At 42.3% G+C, this 18,202-nt stretch overlaps 1 protein-coding gene and 1 pseudogene across 1 annotated transcript in view; one reads left to right on the top strand and one right to left on the bottom strand.

Moving 5' to 3' along the window:
• LOC147023362 (protein disulfide-isomerase TMX3-like) overlaps positions 1-18,202 on the bottom strand; it is an 89,297-nt gene that overhangs the window by 37,216 nt on the left and 33,879 nt on the right. Inside the window, exons 5-6 of the mRNA XM_085888702.1 lie at positions 8,254-8,326; positions 1,500-1,662 (exon numbers count right to left, since the gene is read on the bottom strand). Coding sequence (XP_085744828.1) covers positions 1,500-1,662; positions 8,254-8,326 — 236 coding nt within the window. The remainder of the gene's footprint in view (positions 1-1,499; positions 1,663-8,253; positions 8,327-18,202) is intronic.
• Positions 8,530-8,673, top strand: LOC147023363 (U1 spliceosomal RNA; annotated as a pseudogene).

Genomic DNA, 18,202 nt, shown 5'->3' with positions numbered 1-18,202 from the left:
CAACGTACTACGACTTATGGCAGTGTTTTTCAGCGTGCTCTTAACATATACAAAATGCACCAATAACGTATTCAACGTGTGCCAGCGTTTTAGACAAATTTTTCATAAATCGGCATACGCTGGCTAAATCGTCATGGTGTGACAGCGGCTTAAGATAGGTTTTTATGTCATGTTACTGCTTAGTCCACTGTATGGACTAAAAGACATGAACAAACAAGACATATATTTTATTTTCATCAACAGATCAAATGCTGTCCAGGAATTAGAACACTCATCATCTTTGTAATAAAGATGTATTATTTCAGCATATTGATAGTATTTCCCAGTATTTTGCGGCGATTTCACGCGAAAAATGAACCCCCCAGTAACAAGACATTTCATTGGATCAGGATGGTCATCGATAATTGACCAATCATACTCCGTCTCTCATATAGGAAGTGCGGAACTATGCAAAGCAATCGCATTTAAGTCGGTATTCAAGGTTATAACATCAGTGAAAAAAGTCGCAATGCAATAATGTTGGAAATATTTTTTGGTGCTGAGAATTTTTTTTTTTTTAAAGTGTGAGAATTTATAGTGAGAACATGAAAACGTGACTTTCATCAGAAAGTCGTGAGTCTCACGGCAAAAAAGTGAGAGTTGATAGGTGTGGAGAGACAGAGAGAGGAGAGACAGAGACAGAGAGACAGACAGAGAGAGAGAAAGAGAGAGAGACAGAGACACAGAGAGAGAGAGAGAGAGAGAGAGAGAGAGAGAGAGAGAGAGAGAGAGAGACAGAGAGACAGACAGACAGAGAGAGACAGACAGAGAGAGAGACTCCCGCCACTCACTTGTATCAACAGGAAATGGTACGAACTCGACACATCTCAAACACAGATATTTCTCGTCCTTCATATATTTTCATGAGTCCGATTTGCATCCAGGAACAAAACCATTATGGTTAACCATTGTTTAATTTCCACTCTTTAGTTTAAAAATTGTTTAATTTTTTTATTATTTTGTTTATTTTTTTAAAAAAATTATGTTTAAAAGACTATTTGACTTATTGATTTAATTCTAGCGATGACAGGTTAAAAGTTCCCCAGCTAGTGGAAGCGAGTCACTGAAAACGCACAGTGCATGTGCATGAAAGGCCTCGTTAGCATTTGTAAGTCATTTTGAAAGTCTTGTGTTATATAAGTACAACCTTCGAGGTCATTCAATAATGGCTGTAAAAGTCTAGAATCTTCTCATTCATTTTGTTAAAAGTAAGCTGATATCATGGATATTATTCTAGTTATTTATCAGGAAAATTGATTCAATATAAGCAGCAAGGTTAAAATAATAATAATAATTATAAATGCTAACCTTTCTCAAATACATTCTCAATCATTTAATTCAAAACAAAAAGTGAAAACCAATAATGATGCGAATTTTTAATTTTAAGAACTTAAAGCAAGCTTACATCCAAGTCGATTTTCATTAAAATTATTTAAACACGTTTTGAAGACACAACATACAGGAAAAGCGAATTGCATCCATCTTGCCGATATTAATAACTGTGATTTCCTTCCTCATCGCATTTTTTCCTGGCTCTTCCTTGGCCCAGTCACTCAGCTCTCGTTCCACTTCTTCCCAGAGGGGGTGCAGCTCTTGACACAAGTGACACCAGGGTGCATAGAACTGACAGGAAGCAAAAATGGGGATTTTTTTTTTTTACAAACTCAACCTCATTGGGTGGTTTTGCATTCAAGCCATTAAACAAACATGTTACTTTGATAAACCGATGGTTCGGTATATCTGACACTGAATGCTTTCATTTCCACTGGACTCCTTTTCTCATATAGAACTATCATGGCCTCAACATACCCATAAACGTCCCAGGACTACAATTAAACCACACAATAAAACAATCGATGAAGTCAAACTCGTGGTACATTTAGAATCAGTAAATGAATGTTCATTGAAATCTCTATGATGGCAGTGCAATCCTCATAATGCCAACCATGTGTGTGAACACAAAAACGCTCTTCTGCCGAAAGCTCTGAATACTTAGTCGACCGTGGGTCACTACTTGGTCAAGAATGGTGTTTCATGCATTCAGACCGTTCACAGGCGAATGAACGAATCAACAATTGGCATGAATGCATCCAATGTTTGAATGATGTAATGAATGGTGACAAGGTTAAAAAAATTTTTTAAAATACCACCCATTTTTAATACCTCAAGATGAAATGCAATGAATGAAATACTGATTAACTTGAAATTAAACAACAAATCTAAAGAAACTCGCAATCAAAGGGAGGTGCAACGGACTTGAAAACCCTAACAACAGAAATGAAATTCACTTGCCTGAAGAAACGAAACGCGAACAATTAACGACAAACCTGGGATAGGGATCAAACCCAATTGTCTCGAGAAAAATCTTGATGAAAATGCAATACAATTGATTTAAGAAACCAACATGTATGTACCTTCCTTCTTATCACATTTCCTGGGGTGGTAACTAAAAAAAACAAAAAAAAAGGATAGTCCCAGCGTCATCTCAACTATACCAAGGGGTCTACACTATCCAATCAGCATTCTGATGATGGAAAAAATAATTTCCGAAAGTAGAAGAAAAGTTTCTGAAAATAAAGTTGAAAATCAACAAAATTATTTTATGTTGACAAATAAAATTCCTCAGCATTTACATGTAAATTTCGTTGATATTCTTTTCATTTAAAGTATAAGTTCAGTCCCGAGTTTTTTTTTCTTCTTTTATTTTCTCCGCATCTCCACCAATAGATCGTGTCGGCTCACCAAGCAAGTCGGGAGAAAATAGACTCCAAAACTAAGACCAGGCTAACAGACAAGTAATGACCCAGGCTATTTTGACTCTTTGGAAACCTGTTTACCTTGAGGTGTCGTCCACCAGACGGCGGTCTCCTTGGGTTAACCTGAGGCGGTCCCTTTGTGTGGGTGCTTGGAATGTCCTATCCCTAAGAGAGGATGATCACCTGTCTCTGTTATCATCTGAGCTCAAGCGTTTGGACATCGGGATTGCAGCTCTCTCTGAGGTTCGGAGACCGGATTGCAGCGAGATAATGGTGGGTGGTTACACCTACTATTGGTCTGGTCGCTCTGATGGTTACCATACCCAAGGAGTTGCTGTAGCTGTGTCCAATAAGCTGACCCCAATGATAATTGAGGTAACACCGGTCAACGAGCGTATTATGAGATTAAGGATTCGTCACTCCTTAGGTGTCATTTCCCTGGTCTCTGTTTATGCTCCGACTGAGGCGAGTGATCTCACCGTGAAGGATGCATTCTACGCCACACTCAAGTCTGTGGTTGATCAGTGCCCCAGACGAGATACACTTCTAGTCTTGGGGGATTTCAATGCATCGACTGGAACTGATAGGGACGGTTATGAGGTGTGTGTTGGTCCCCATGGGTCAGGAACTATGAACCAGAATGGCACTAAGTTCCTTGACTTTGCAAGAAGTCATGGACTTAGGGTGGCTGGTTCATGGTTTCAGCGCCCACAAGCTCATCGCTGGACTTGGTATTCCAACGCTGGCGGTGTGGCAAAGGAGATTGACCATGTCCTCATTGACGGTCGTTGGAGGATGATCCAGAACTGCAGGGTCTACCGGAGTGCTCAGTTCCTCAATACTGACCACAGGCTTGTTGTAGCAACTCTAAAGCTGCACCTTAAATCCTGGAGAATGGTACCATCCCAGCCGAGGCTGGATGTTGCCAAGCTCAGGGATGAGAGAGTAGCTGAGGAGTTTGCGAACAGGCTGAGTGGACACTTGGGGGGTCTGGGTACTTTGGGGGGTCCTGGAGAGTTGTGGAGCGCCTTCAAGACCACCGTCCTTGATGTTGCCGGTGGATGCCTTGGAGCTCACCGCAGGGCAAAGAAGAATTTTGTCTCTCAAGGGAGACTGGATACCATTGACCAGAGTCGAAGGGCCAGGCTGAATGGCAGAGCTGAGCTGTTCAGGGAGCTGAGGCGTAAAACTGTACGTGCACTGAGGGTGGACAAGGAGGCCTATGTGCGAGGAATCTGTGAGGGGGTAGAGCATCACCTGTGGACAGGTGATTCTCGTCCCGCTTACAGGGGAATTCGCGCATTACGTTCATCCAAGCCCATCCCTCGGAGCACTACAGTTCGAGCAGAGAGTGGTATGCTCTTGACAGAGGAGTCTGAAGTGAAGGCCCGCTGGGCCGGTTGCTTTGAGCGGTTGTACCAGGCTGATCCCCCAACTGTCGAGTTGGACGTCAAGGGTGTTACAATCCCTGTTGCTGACCCTCGAATCAACTGTGGTCCACCTACGCTTGTGGAAACACGGGCTGCGGTGAACCAGTTGAAACGGGGCAAAGCTCCAGGGATCTGTGGCATCCATGCCGAACTTCTCAAGGCTGGTGGAAATGCTGCACTCGTGTCGTTGCATGCAGTTTTGTGCTCTGCCTGAAACACAGGCATCATCCCAACTGACTGGAAGAGGGGCCTTGTTGTCCCTCTCTGGAAAGGGAAGGGTGATCGCCAAGACTGCATCAACTACCGAGGGGTGACGCTGCTCTCAGTGCCGGGCAAGGTCTTTGCTCGGATAATTCTCGATAGGGTTCGCCACCATCTGCTTGAGCACCAGCGTCCAGAGCAGTCAGGCTTTACACCAAAGAGGTCAACGATTGACCGTATCCTTGCACTTCGTGTCCTCACCGAACGCAGATGAGAGTTTCGGCAGGGGCTGCTTGCAGCCTATGATGATCTCTGTAAAGCGTTCGATTCAGTGAATCGGGATGTCCTCTGGAGGATTCTTGGTCTTCGTGGGGTGCCACCAAAACTGATCGATCTGATATCTGAACTCTACTCTGATACTGAGAGTGCTGTGAAGTGTGGTGGTACCATCTCTGACTTATTTCCAGTTGTTACTGGAGTTCGTCAGGGATGTGTACTTGCCCCCACACTTTTCAGCACTTGTATGGACTGGATTCTAGGGAGGATGTCGGAGAGATCAAGTTGCGGTGCGTCATTTGGGAATGTCAAGATCTCGGACCTTGACTTTGCAGATGATGCAGTCATCTTTGCGGAGACTTTAGACATCCTCTTGGGGGCCCTCGAGGTGCTGAATGAGGAGTCGGAGCCGCTGGGATTACGGGTTTCTTGGCCAAAACTAAGATCCAGGCTTTCGGTGACATCTTGGATGCTGCTGTCCTGTCTGTGTCTGTTTGTGGTGAGGATGTTGAGGTCATGGAGAGATTCACTTACCTTGGCAGTGATATTCATGTCTCTGCTGGCTGCGAGTCAGAGGTCAATAGACGTCTGGGTCGGGCCTGGGGAGTCATGGATTCACTGGATCATGGGGTGTGGCGCTGCCGGTACCTGTGCGGGAGGACGAAAGTCCGAGTCTTCAGGTCCTTGGTACTTCCAGTCTTGCTCTATGGGTGCGAGACTTGGACTCTGACCAATGATCTGAGACGGAGACTTAATTCCTTTGGTACCAGGTCTCTTCGGAGAATCCTTGGCTATCGCTGGTCGGATTTTGTGTCCAACGAGTGGTTGCTGAGAGAGACTCGGATGGGATTTGTTACCTGCATAGTCCGTGAGCGTCAGTTGCGGCTGTATGGACATGTGGCTCGTTTACCTGACTCTGATCCTGCTCACCAGATTCTCTCAGCGAGGGAGTCTCATGAGTGGAGGAGGCCAGTGGGTCGACCACGTGCCTCATGGTTGCAACAGGTTGACCATCATCTCAAGGAGATGGGGATGGGCCTGGCATCTGCCTGGGGGATGGCCAGACGGAGGCCCCTGGAGTACCGGCAGAAAGTGGACGCAGCGACGTGCTGTTCTGGCACATGCTCCCATACCTGACCTGACCTGACTGTGTGATAATATTAGTCTGTCTCCAAATAATATTGCACCAGTCATCCATTGTACTTGTAAATATTAGTGTTATACTTTGCTTCCCCCAGCAGTTAACACACCTTTGTCACCTTTTAGTTGATAAAGCCTATTGTGAGTTTGGTCATACAAGCGTCTTTGTACAGGTTGTTTCACGGATATCTGACATAATCGGGGTTGTCGATTCGGTGAAAAACTCATATTGCATATCCTTTAATGCTTAGTTCCATGTCCTTAGCAATAGCAGTGGCGCCGTTATCGTCATCTCCTTCTGTGGCCCACTGCTCATCTAACTGAATCAAATCCTCGTTAGTGTGGTTTTCGGTGTGTGACGCCAACAACTCTACAACATTGTCCTCATCAACCTCGCTGAATCCAACATCTCTTGACAGATTTATGATATCCCTCTACACAGCTGTGTCACATTAAAGCTAGTGAAATTGTGAACGGAATCGGGCAAGATTTTTCCTCAATACACTGTTCATGCACCTTGTGGTGAGTTCCTCCATATACAGTCAGTCGTCGACTTACGACCGCGATCGGTTCCGACCGACCAGTCGTAAGTCGATTTGGTCGCAAGTTGGCCAACCTTTATTAACCTCCGCCAACGAAGATCGGAGGTTACTGTTTTCACCCCTTTCTGTTTGTTTGTTTATTTGTTTGTGAACAGTATTACGGAAAAACTCCTCAACGGATTCCGACGAAACTTGGTTGGGGGGATTAGGTATGGTCCAAGGATCATGCCATTAGATTTTGGACTTGGTCCCCCCCCCCAAAAAAAAATTTGTTTGAGAATTTTTTTTTGCATTTCTACATGTTTTAAGTGATTTCCAACCCCCCCCCCAAAAAAAAAATTTAGAGAAAATTTTTTTTTAATTGCATTTCTACATGTTTTAAGTGATTTCAAACCCCCCCCCCCCAAAAAAAAAAATGGAGAAAAGAACTATAACTCTGTCAGCACTGTTGACATCATATTTAATGAATAAGATATAAGGTTCATTTGAGTGACCCAGCAGTATTGGCGGCGGAGGTTTTGCACTCTCCCGAGTGCTCCCCTCTAGTTTTTACCTGAATTTATAGTGTATAGGTCTATGCAAAAATTACCGTATGTATATTATACTGTATAATGATATAATAATCATCTGTAAGTCATATTTTATAAACATTTTCTTTGTTCATTATTGTTATAACCATGGCTATAAAAACCATTTTTATTGTTACTGTATAACGTTTTTACGCCCGTCAGGTTAAGTTAAACACTGCATACTACAGTACAATTGGTTTAATATTTGCAAAAACATACAAAAATACAAAAAAATATAAAACATTTTACAGTAGTTACAAAACATACTAAATTAAAAAAATACAAAACATGTTATTGGTCACTCGTGCTTGGCTGTGGATCGTCGATGTTATCGTCGATGTATCAGCTGGGGCAGCGCTGCGCAGCGTTGCGCTACGGATAAACTGTGCTATACCGAGACCACTCTAACATGCTAGCACTGGCGGGCGCTGGGGCGGAAGCTGTCATACGCCCAGCTGGGCGACACTCGCGCTGCCAGATGCGGAGCAGTCGTGTGCAGACGTACAGTACATATGGTGAGCGTGGTCGTAAAGTCGATCACTCGTAAGTCGCATAGGTCGTAAGTCGACGACTTACTGCAACTCCTGTGGGGGAAAATTTATATTAATGTATTCTAAATTGTAACAAATGGAGTTTTAGATATGTTAGTTTTATGCTATAAGTTGAATTGGCTGTCCTTTCTGGCCAAGAGACTTTTGCCCTAAATGTTGATAAATGTCTTGGTCTGGAGCAGTGTGACCTGAGCTGATAACAGCGAACCTTTGCCTCGAAATGTACGTAGTGGCTTCTCGCCTAAAAGGACACGTCTGCAGTCTGGTTGATAGCCCCCCACCACTCTCCCATGAAAGTATAAAATGCTTTGAAATGTAAAATTGTTTCAGTGCAAGTACCTAAGGAAGTATAGAATCTCAGTGGCTTGTACTCCTTGGAACTGACCAAGTACCAAGTTAGAATAAAACTCTCTGATGTAATGTGGTAGTGAATTGAATCGGGTTGGTTTAACTGTTAACTAAAAGTAAGAATAAATGAAATAGAACCAAATAATATTGCAACAAATGGGGATTCTTAAGTTCATTGTACGAGGGTGAGAAGTGTATGGTGGATAATTAGAAAATAAATTGTTTCACAAAGAAAGGACTTGTGTGGACATCGGTTATCAGTGTCAGTGGGTTTTATGCAGGATTTTATAACCAAATCGGACAAACGTTAAACTCTGCCTGAAGTTAAATAGGATTCCACAATCAACCAGGAAAAATTGTTGATCACAACGGGGTGGGTGAAAATACTCAACAGTTGGCACCTGGTGACTCAGATTCGAACGGACGTTGCGCTGTGCTCGTGACCGGAGGTGCTTAATCTGCCGGAGGCAGTGCCTGGAGGAATGACAAGTGCTTGAGCGAAGGTAAGGGAGAGCGCTCTCAGCAGGTAACGCATTTCGAACAAAGAAAAGTTCATTGTCAGATAATTTTATTGATAGAAAGAAGAGGATCCGGCGGAGAGAGTCCGTTTTAAAGTAAACGATAAGTACTGTTGTTGTTTTAGAAAAGGGCACAGTAGGAGAAGAGGACTTACATTGATACTTACCTGATAGGAGAGATACTGTGATCATTAAGACAGTATTCTCAGGGCGAGGCCTACCCATTGCACTTCAGGGGAGGGAGGTTGACCCTTGCGATTTTTCCCAAATGTGGGAAACTCGACTGTACAATTTGAGGAGTGCAGAGGGCACAGTACAAGAAGAGGCTCGACGAGGAGCCAGAGGAGTAATTAAATGTTGGCATTGATACGGACCGGCTGAGAGAGAGGCCGAGGACATGGCTGAGACGCCGAGATAGGTTTATGGTTAAGTGGAAAATAGATAAATATTATAAGTTACCTGTTTGTAAGAGTTATAAGAGTTACCTTTTGTTCATTGAACTCACTGGAAGTTTGTTGGCAGTGAGGTTGTTATATTATATTGTGTGGAGGTTTTACGGATTTGTAAATGCAATGATTTGCACAAAACATTTTGTAGAGTGCAGGAGACGATTGACCGGCTGGGAGCGTGGCTGGTGATTTGCATTGAGATGCATGTGTTGCTGAGAGTAAAAAATGAAACTTGTGCGAGTCCAATATTCACTGCAATGAAACGTGTTTTGTTGGGATTTTGACGATATTTTTAACAACTAAGGAAGAAATATCAGGCAGAGAGTCGAAATAAAACAGCCTGGATGTTCGTGGTTTGGTGCTGATAACGCGAAGGAAGGTCGCAGTTGTGTGTGTGAATTCAATTAAATGGGGGTCTGAATTGGAAGCGATTGTGAGCTCGCTGGGGAATTATAGACTGCTGGATGATGTGATACATGAATGCCTTGTTAGAAATAATAATATTGCAACAAATAAAGCGTGAAGAGATGGACATTCATAAAATAAATTAAATAATTAAAACCACCTCAGCAAGACAGTTTGAGGACGAACTCGTGCTGAATTAAGCTGTGGGTCTGTTTGGGTTGGCATGTTATGCATTCTTGGCTTTGTATTTCCACGCGAAGGTCGCAAGCTGCGACTGTGCAGCTCGCCCCTCCACTGGATCTGTGGGGGGTGGCATGTCTCTCCACTGAGTCTGTGTTTGAGCCTTAGCTTTAAGTGTGAAATTAGATTCATATGCAGATTCAAGAGGATGGGGGCTATTGTGTCGAAGTGTGCATGCCGTTGGCAATGACTTTAAAATGATATAGAAATGTGATTGGTATTTGTCAAGTGATCACACGCGAGTCTATGAGATGCAATGCTCATTAGTGTGTGTGTTGATGCCATGACAGAGTAATGCTAAACTGTGGGGTTTGCCTGTCAGAGTTTTTCTTTTTCTTCCCACCGGATGTGGAGAAAACTTCCTTGTTCCTTGTTACTTGGTGTTTGTGGAGCACCCTCTCTAATGAATCTGTTTAAAGTGAAGTCCATTTCGGGAAAAGTGTTGAAGTTCTATTTAAAAACCATAGGGATTTTGGATAAATTGAAATAACAATTGTGAATGTGGGATATATTCGGAATGTGAAGTCTTGGGAATTGAGCTCGTGCTGGCATTGTGATGATTTGTAATTACACAGCCCGGCAGGTTTGAGTGCTGGGCAAGCTGTGTGGACGTTTCAGAAATGTTTCGAAGATTTTGATTTAAATGTAGACACGTGATTTGGAATGATTTAAAATTGATTTGATGATGTTTAGCACGTGGGGCGACTCACAGATAATTATTGATGATGCCCTCGAATGGACGTTGAAATAGGCGTGTTGTTTTATTCGTCTGCGAATGTTGAGGTTGCCTGAATTTGTGCTGGGAAGGCAATGGCAAACAACCCAGTTTAACCCTTTGATCGATTCAGTCAAGGTAAATTCATGATTTAATTGGATAGACGCTGAAGATTTAATTTTTGGTTTATGGAATTTAAAAGAAAATATTTTATTGTCTAGACCAAAAGTTGTTTAAGTGAGATTGGTTAAACATTATTTTTGAGATATTTTACGCTCTGCAGCTCGGTGACTCGATGCCAGAATGGCCGAGCGGAGTGGAACTCTCAAATTGGGGGTTGTGCGGTAACTGTGTTCGTTACTTTCAGACTAAGCTCAAAAAAAAAAACCTTGTTAATCTGTTAATTGAGGATAAGGAAAAGTTACTGAGAATTAAATCAAGATAATAAAAAAATGGCAGTTGCTCTGGAACTATTTGTGAATGAAACTGTAAATTGTTTAGCAGATGTGAATGTTAAAATGGTAACTGTGCAAAATCGAATTGGATTTGGTTCTTGAAGAAATAGATTACTTTCATATTTTGGGATAAATGATGGAATATTTTTGTGAAAAGAATTATTGATCGCAAATTGGAACCCTGATAAAGACTGTTTGCCTTTACATGGAAATAGCAAATGAGATGAATGTTTTGAGTACACATACAACTGAGATTTCTATATATTTTAGTCGTCATTTAGGGAAATAATAAGGAAAGAGATAAAATATTGATAATGCAAGTTGAATGCTTGGGAAGAACCTTTGTCAGTCTTGTGGAAATACATGAACCCATGATGTTTACTCGATGTTAACTTTGGTTTTGTTTGTTTCGGAGTGTTCAATGCAGTTAAACTATGCAAATGTACAATTTCGTCTAAATGAAGCCTGGAAAGAACTTCCACACAAAGATTGGACGATGAGAGAACCCAGATTTTGGTGATTGGGCATTCAACACATGATCATGAAACTGTACCCCTTCCTTAGGAGATAAGATGGAGCAATGTGGGGAAAAAGAAAGAAAAAACCCACCGAGGAGAAGGTTGAGCAAAGTCTTAACGTCAGTGTTGTGTGGTGCCTGCGTGGAGAAATGTTCTCAGCCACACTCTCGATTGCCGCTCTGCAAATACATCATGAACTTGCTGTGGTTGCTTCAATGTACGACAGGCCTGGAGTTCCACACTGCGAGTCGTTTACAACATGTGTTCAATGGTGCGAGTGGGGGCTCGTGCTGCAAAGCGACTGCATCTAACGTGCACAGCTCGCTTGGTGAAATCAGGTCTGATTGCACGGACTGCTGCTCCGAGGCCCCAGGCTCTGTTGGGGCTGGATCTCTGTTCACCTCTCGAGTCCTTTTTGTCTCCTTCAACCCAGTGTCCGGCCCAAGCTTGTACTTGCCCACATCTACCTTCTCCTCAGCTCAAGGAGTGCTTCGATTGTGTTTTCCGTTGGGTATGCTCTATCCACACCCTGACCTGTTTATCTTCTGACTTCGGGTAGCATGTTTTCAATGTGTGACACATGCTGATGAACAGGCCATAAATTAAATGGAAACTCACTCATTTTCTGATATGAGCACTCGCTGCCATTGTTGATTGAACTTGAATCATGGAAATCTTTTCTCCTTCAGAAACGGGACATGGTAATCATGTGTAAGAAAAATTAATCAAATTTTCTTTAAAAAAAAAAACGGGGGAGTGTGGGGGAAAAATTTATATTAATGTATTCTAAATTGTAACAAATGGAGTTTTAGAAATGTAAGTTTTATGCTATAAGTTGAATTGGCTGTCCTTTCTGGCCAAGAGACTTTTGCCCTAAATGTTGATAAATGTCTTGGTCTGGAGCGGTGTGACCTGAGCTGATAACAGTGAACCTTTGCCTCTAAATGTACGATGTGGCTTCTCGCTTAAAAGGAAACGTCTGCAGTCTGGTTGATAGCCCCCACCACTCTCCCATTAAAGTATAAAATGCTTTGAAATGTAAAATTGTTTCAGTGCAAGTACCTGAGGAAGTATAGAATCTCAGTGGCTTGTACTCCTTGGAACTGACCAAGTACCAAGTTAGAATAAAACTCTCTGATGTAATGTGGAAGTGAATTGAATCGGGTTGGTTGAACTGTTAACGAAAAGTAAGAATAAATGAAATAGAACCAAATAATATTGCAACAAATGGGGATTATTAAGTTCATTGTACGAGGGTGAGAAGTGTATGGTGGATTAATTAGAAAATAAATTGTTTCACAAAGAAAGGACTTGTGTGGACATCAGTTATCAGTGTCAGTGGGTTTATGCAGGATTTTATAACCAAATCGGACAAACGTTAAACTCTGCCTGAAGTTAAATAGGATTCCACAATCAATCAGAAAAAAAATCCTTCAACGATCACAACGGGGTGGGTGAAAAATCCTCAACACTCCCAATGGTGTCCACTGCGTTCATAATGTTGAAGCTCCTTCAGAAAACTCTTTCAGGATGGGCTGTCCAGCTGCCATCTTCTGCACAAGATATGTCCAATATCCTGGACCATGCGGTCATCTGATTTCACAACCCCAGTTTCTTATGAGTTGAGAGGGGTTTACTTGAATAGTACAGTGTACCACAATAAACAAAGAGTGCAGAAGAATTGAAAGGCAGGATTCGAGGCAGTAACTCTGGCATAAACATGGATATTGACCGCAATGATAAATAATGCATTTATTTGGTGCTGGGAGTCTTTTCATAATTAGTGATAGATGGCAAAATATTTTCCATACTTGAGCAGTGTATATTGGCAACACATCTCCTGACTATGTCATTCATAATGACAGGTCATCCCAAATGTTATGTCTCCCTATCTACATAATAGACATGGTATCAGTGACAAACTTCAGTCATGTCACATTATTCTCCAAGCTCTTGAATACACTTCAATTGAAAGTAATAGATGCAATTATTTTAATTCCAAAGGCAAAACAAATCGTTCGAGAAATTTCATACTTACCGGACATTTCAATACATAAACCAGAGGTTAACCAGAACAGTACTTGGTAGAGCGCATACCTCTGCCAGGCTGAACAGTTTACGTTTTGTATCCCACTGAGAGGCTGGATCTGGATCTGTACCTGAACCAAAATCGAATCGGCTTGTTCAAACTCATCCATCTAGTTTTGTCTCTTCCATCCAGTGAAATATCATGAATGAATGAATGAATGAATGAATTATATTTACTCCTTAACCCCTTTCAGGGCATGAGAGCAAATCATGCAATACAATACTGCACATCATCTTTGGCCCCATCTCTCAATCGTGAAAAATCACTGAAGAAATTTAAAAATTCTCATATCCGGATCCAGATATTCAACTAAGTCGAATCAATTTGTCCTCATCACAAACCCAACCTGCCCACCAAATTTCATCCGAATCTGTACACAACGTTTTGAGATATCCTGCTCACAGACAAATAAACAGACAGGAAGACAGATGTGGGTGAAAACATAACCTCTGTTCACCTTCAGTGGCGGAGGTAGTAATAAGACAATATAAAGGTAATTTTGCATTCATATAACCTTTTATTTTAAAAGTTACAAGTGGGTGATATAATTTTTCAGATGAACCTCATTGTGGAGTTTCATGTTTGAGTTGCCTACAAAATAAATAGTCAAATGAGTGGAACACTGTACACATTTATGCCAATTTTAAATAATTATTGCTTTGCAGTACAGGTTGAAGAAAATCTCCAGATGTTTTACATTTATAAGCACCAGCTTCATCCTCATGTCCTACGCTCTTCTGTGTGCTGTCACTTGTCATAACATCTGAGCTGTTCATGCAGTTAATGCTAATTTATAAACTATATTTGTTTTAAAACAAAACCGTTTGCACATTATTCATGTGCCCTTTCAATAATGTTCATACAACACACTTCCATCACTGATCAATGTTTCCAACCATCATCATTTTGTCTCTCTGTTAATATTGTTACGTTTGTGGGGGGTGGGGGAGGGAGGCGGTTATATATTACCATAGAGCAGATAGGAATGTAAAGAGTAGCATGGTCCATGTATGAGTAGTTCGTAAATCTTGATGCAATAAGTAGGGACACGTTAGCTCAAGGAATGTCTCGTTTTAATGTGCACCGTACAGGGGGTGGTGCATGGTAATAATTAGTTAGGGATTATGGTGAAAGGAAATTGTATGTAAAAATTCTTTGTAATGTCCTACCGGCTGAAATTGGGTGGCTTGGGGGCAACACCAGGCAAGAGAGGAAGAGAGGGGTGGAGCTACGAACGCCTCCAGGGGCAGAGCTTGGATCGCCTCTAGAGCGAGGGGAGGAGCGTTTTGTCGCTTCCCGAAGAGCGGAGCCTGGATTGCCTATGGGGGTGGAGTTTTTGTTGCCCCGGGTGAAGAGGGAGGAGCCTAATTGGGCGGTTGGGTGTGTGAGAGAGGATCGCGGAAGTCTGAGGTGAATGAAGAACTGAGGAGTTGGGAGGAGGATCGCAGAGTTCTGAGAGAGTCTGAGGAGAGTTTTAAGGAGGTCGTCCTGCCTGCCTGCCTTAGCCCTGTGCCCGTTTTATCTGCCTGCTGTTTCATCTTCCCATCTTCTGCTCACCTCATAGTCGCCTGCTTGTCCTGCCTGTCCGTGGCTCCTTTGACGTCCCCACCACCCAGTCACCTGGTTTTTGGTCCCTTTCCCCATCAGTGATTAAATCTGGTGTGAGGTGCCTTAGATTTCTTTAGATTCATTTTCACCTCTGTATATACTGTAATTAGTTCTTCATTAATTGTATTCCCTTCCTTCCCTCCCAACCCGCCATCATCTCCTCCGTCACGATTCCACCATTCCCTGGTTCTTTTTATTTGCTTGTGGTTTGGGGAATAACCCCGTTGGTTTTACAAAAGCTTAAGGTTCTCGTGTCTCTCCTCACAACTGCGTGCGCAGAGTCCACCATTATTCGGAAGTCTCCACAGGAGTTAAAACTATTTTGTGCATCACGGGATTTTAACCTCCCGCCTCAATGAGCTCGACGTTAGTTGAGCTGTTGACACTACAATATTTCTGAATTGTATAATTTCTGTACAGAGATAATATAGTTACGTCACTTGATCTCGTCATTGCAATTTTTATAAATACTGTTGTGGAAACGGCTCCTTGAGGATTATCATGCTTAGTATGGTACAGTTATTTCCTGAATGAATGTTTGGAGTAAGCGCTCGGTAATTAATTGTGATATTAGGAAACGCGTCACTTATATGTCTAGATAGATGATGTCCACCGATCCCAGTGTCTGTGCATAAAAATTACCCTCTGTAATCTGTATTTAAATGTCCTTTTTAGAGTTTGGGTTAGGCCATCAGGCTGCAGTGAGAGAGAGAGAGAGAGAGAGAGAGAGAGAGAGAGAGAGAGAGACAGAGAGAAAGAGAGAGAGAGAAAGAGAGAGAGAGAGAGAGAGAGAGAGAGAGAGAGAGAGAGAGAGAGAGAGAGAGAGAGAGAGACCAGCTGGGTAACATTTAAAAGATGGGCATTTCTTCACCCATCAAAAGGGCCTTCGAGCCAATCGTGAGTGAGAGGGGAGGGGCACATCACTTCATTGATGTAATGAGTTGGGACATGTTACGTGCCCGAGGTACGTGCCCGAGGTACGTGCCCGAGGTACGTGCCCGAGGCGATAAAAGTGCGCGCAGCATTGGGTGACATAGCAGATGACTTTGTCCAACAGCGAAGAGGCTGTGAGCGATCTACAGAGCTGTGGAACGACGCCACACCCCCACCCAGCCATCCACACCTCCCCTCTCACATCTCATGTGGGGCGCCTGCCTGGAATGACCGCTCTGCTGTGACTGCCTCATTGCCACCCTGTATACAGTCTCCGCTATTTTCCATCCTGTCACACCTCTTTGGTCTATCTGCTGTGGAGTATCCGAGGGCCCATAAGGACATAGTTATTTAAGGCATCCCAATCGTTCATTGGTTTCACTGGGCATAAATGTTCGGTAGTAGGTAAGGGGTTTATTATCGCCATTTACTGTTATTGCTTACTTCTCCTTGTGTTCCCTTCCCCATGACCATCATCATTATTACCCCACGCACATGAAGTGAAAAGCAGAGTTAAGCAATTGGTTTCCTTCTGTCTGTCTGTCTGTCTGTCCATGTCAGTTTATGATCGAGGAACAAGTTAATTTCAATTGAATGTTATATTTTGAGCACGAATCAAAACATAAATCAGAAAACAAACCTGTAGTTTAACAGTACTTTGTATCTGAATTTGTCCTCGTCACACATGTGCAGAGAGGAGGGAGATAAATTTTTTTTTACTGCATCTGCCTGTCTGGCAGTCAGACAAAATTGAAAATCATTCCAAACAGGAAACTTGCTGTTTTTAAGGACGTAATAAAGGACATCAACAACAGGCACGAAGAACTAATGTAACGTGTTGGATGATAGAGTGGTGAAATCGACACTGCATCAACGACAGTAAACTTCGGAAATAATTTTTTTTATACAACCTTTATAATTGTTATTTTAATTCAATTTAATTATACACTTGAAAACTGTAGAACAAAAATCGCCTTCTTATTGCTTCTAAAAACCTCCAGTTTTGCATTACTTTGACATGTTAAATAAGGTGGTTTTTAAGACTGCATAAATAGCACTAAACTTCCGGAATTTGTTTTTTATATACAATCTTTAAAATCATTATATCTCAATTAAATTATATACAGTCAGGGCCAGATTTATGTAAGGGCAACCAGGGCGTGTGCCCTGGGGCCTCCACCACCCAATACGTGCCATAGGGCTTTCACCACACCAGGGCTCATCCAGGATTATTGTCATAATATATGTCTAATTTTTTCACGCCTTACTTAGCCAACTGAAAGTGTACATGCAAACGGCATTCTCGTGTTGTGAATTATTCTTGTTGTTGTGATTTATAGTTTATTAACCCTATATTAACCGGTGTAGCAAACTTGTTGCAAAAATTGGGCAATCCATGGGTATTTGACAAGTCTAGTTGGAAATTGTTTTCGCTAATATAGTCCGCATTCACTTGTTCGAGGAATTTTTACTTTCTGTGTTGGTGGAATCCGATACCAGGAACATATAAAGAAAGCAATGCTTCTGTTTTTGTTACTTATAGTTCCATAACTCAAATTAAGTCAAATGCAGCTTGGAAGTTGTAACAGTAATGCGATATCTTTTTGACAGGCTAATTGTACGCTTTGCCAATCTTCAGTTGTGTCTGGAATCCATTGATGGTAATAAAAGCCAGCAAAAACTCTCCTGAAATTATGTATTTTATCCAATAATGTGGAGCCTGCAATGTTCTTAAGGCAATTATACAGATAGCAAATTGAATAGGTATGTCACAAAATAAGATACGAGTTGAGGGTGCCATCAGTGAAAAAAAATTGACAACCACGGCTTTACTTCATCGTTGGTGGTAGAAAGGGTCACCACTACCCAGATGTGCCCTGGGGCCTCCACCACCATAAATCCAGCGCTGTATACAGTACTTGAACACCATGCAGGGTAAAGTGTTCTCTGATGAGCTTGCTCTTGTAATAAATATATCTGATCTCGGGGTGAATTCTGGTTGTCGTTGTCATTGGTGATTATGAAAGGCTCTTTCGAGGGGCTAACTTTGCATAGTGTAGAGTAGTTATCTCCCATGTTGCATGTATGAGCGTAAGGTGAGGTAAATTAATTGTGTTATCAAATATGCTTCATTTTATGTGTGGAAAGCCATTGTCTACCTTTCCCACATGTTTGTGTCTTTAACCACCATCCCTTGATCCTCTTTTTAATGTTCTTACCTTTGGAATCTGTCTTTTATGTGCTTTTAAGCATTCTGATAGGCCATAAGGCATGAGTTCAGGTGAGAAAGCCACCATCACACAAGGTGCGCCAAAGGCGTTGAGTGACTGGTCGTGAAAGGGTTTGCCTCACCACCCAGACTCAGCTACAGACCAATAGCAGCCGAGCGGGGTGTGGCAAGTGGTGTCACGGCTGAGGGT

This window comes from Eptatretus burgeri, chromosome 7, assembly GCF_056783735.1.
Source record: "Eptatretus burgeri isolate ZD-2024b chromosome 7, Ebu_testis_v1, whole genome shotgun sequence".
Taxonomy (NCBI): Eukaryota; Metazoa; Chordata; class Myxini; order Myxiniformes; family Myxinidae; genus Eptatretus; species Eptatretus burgeri.
This window is presented reverse-complemented; position numbering and strand designations above follow the sequence as displayed.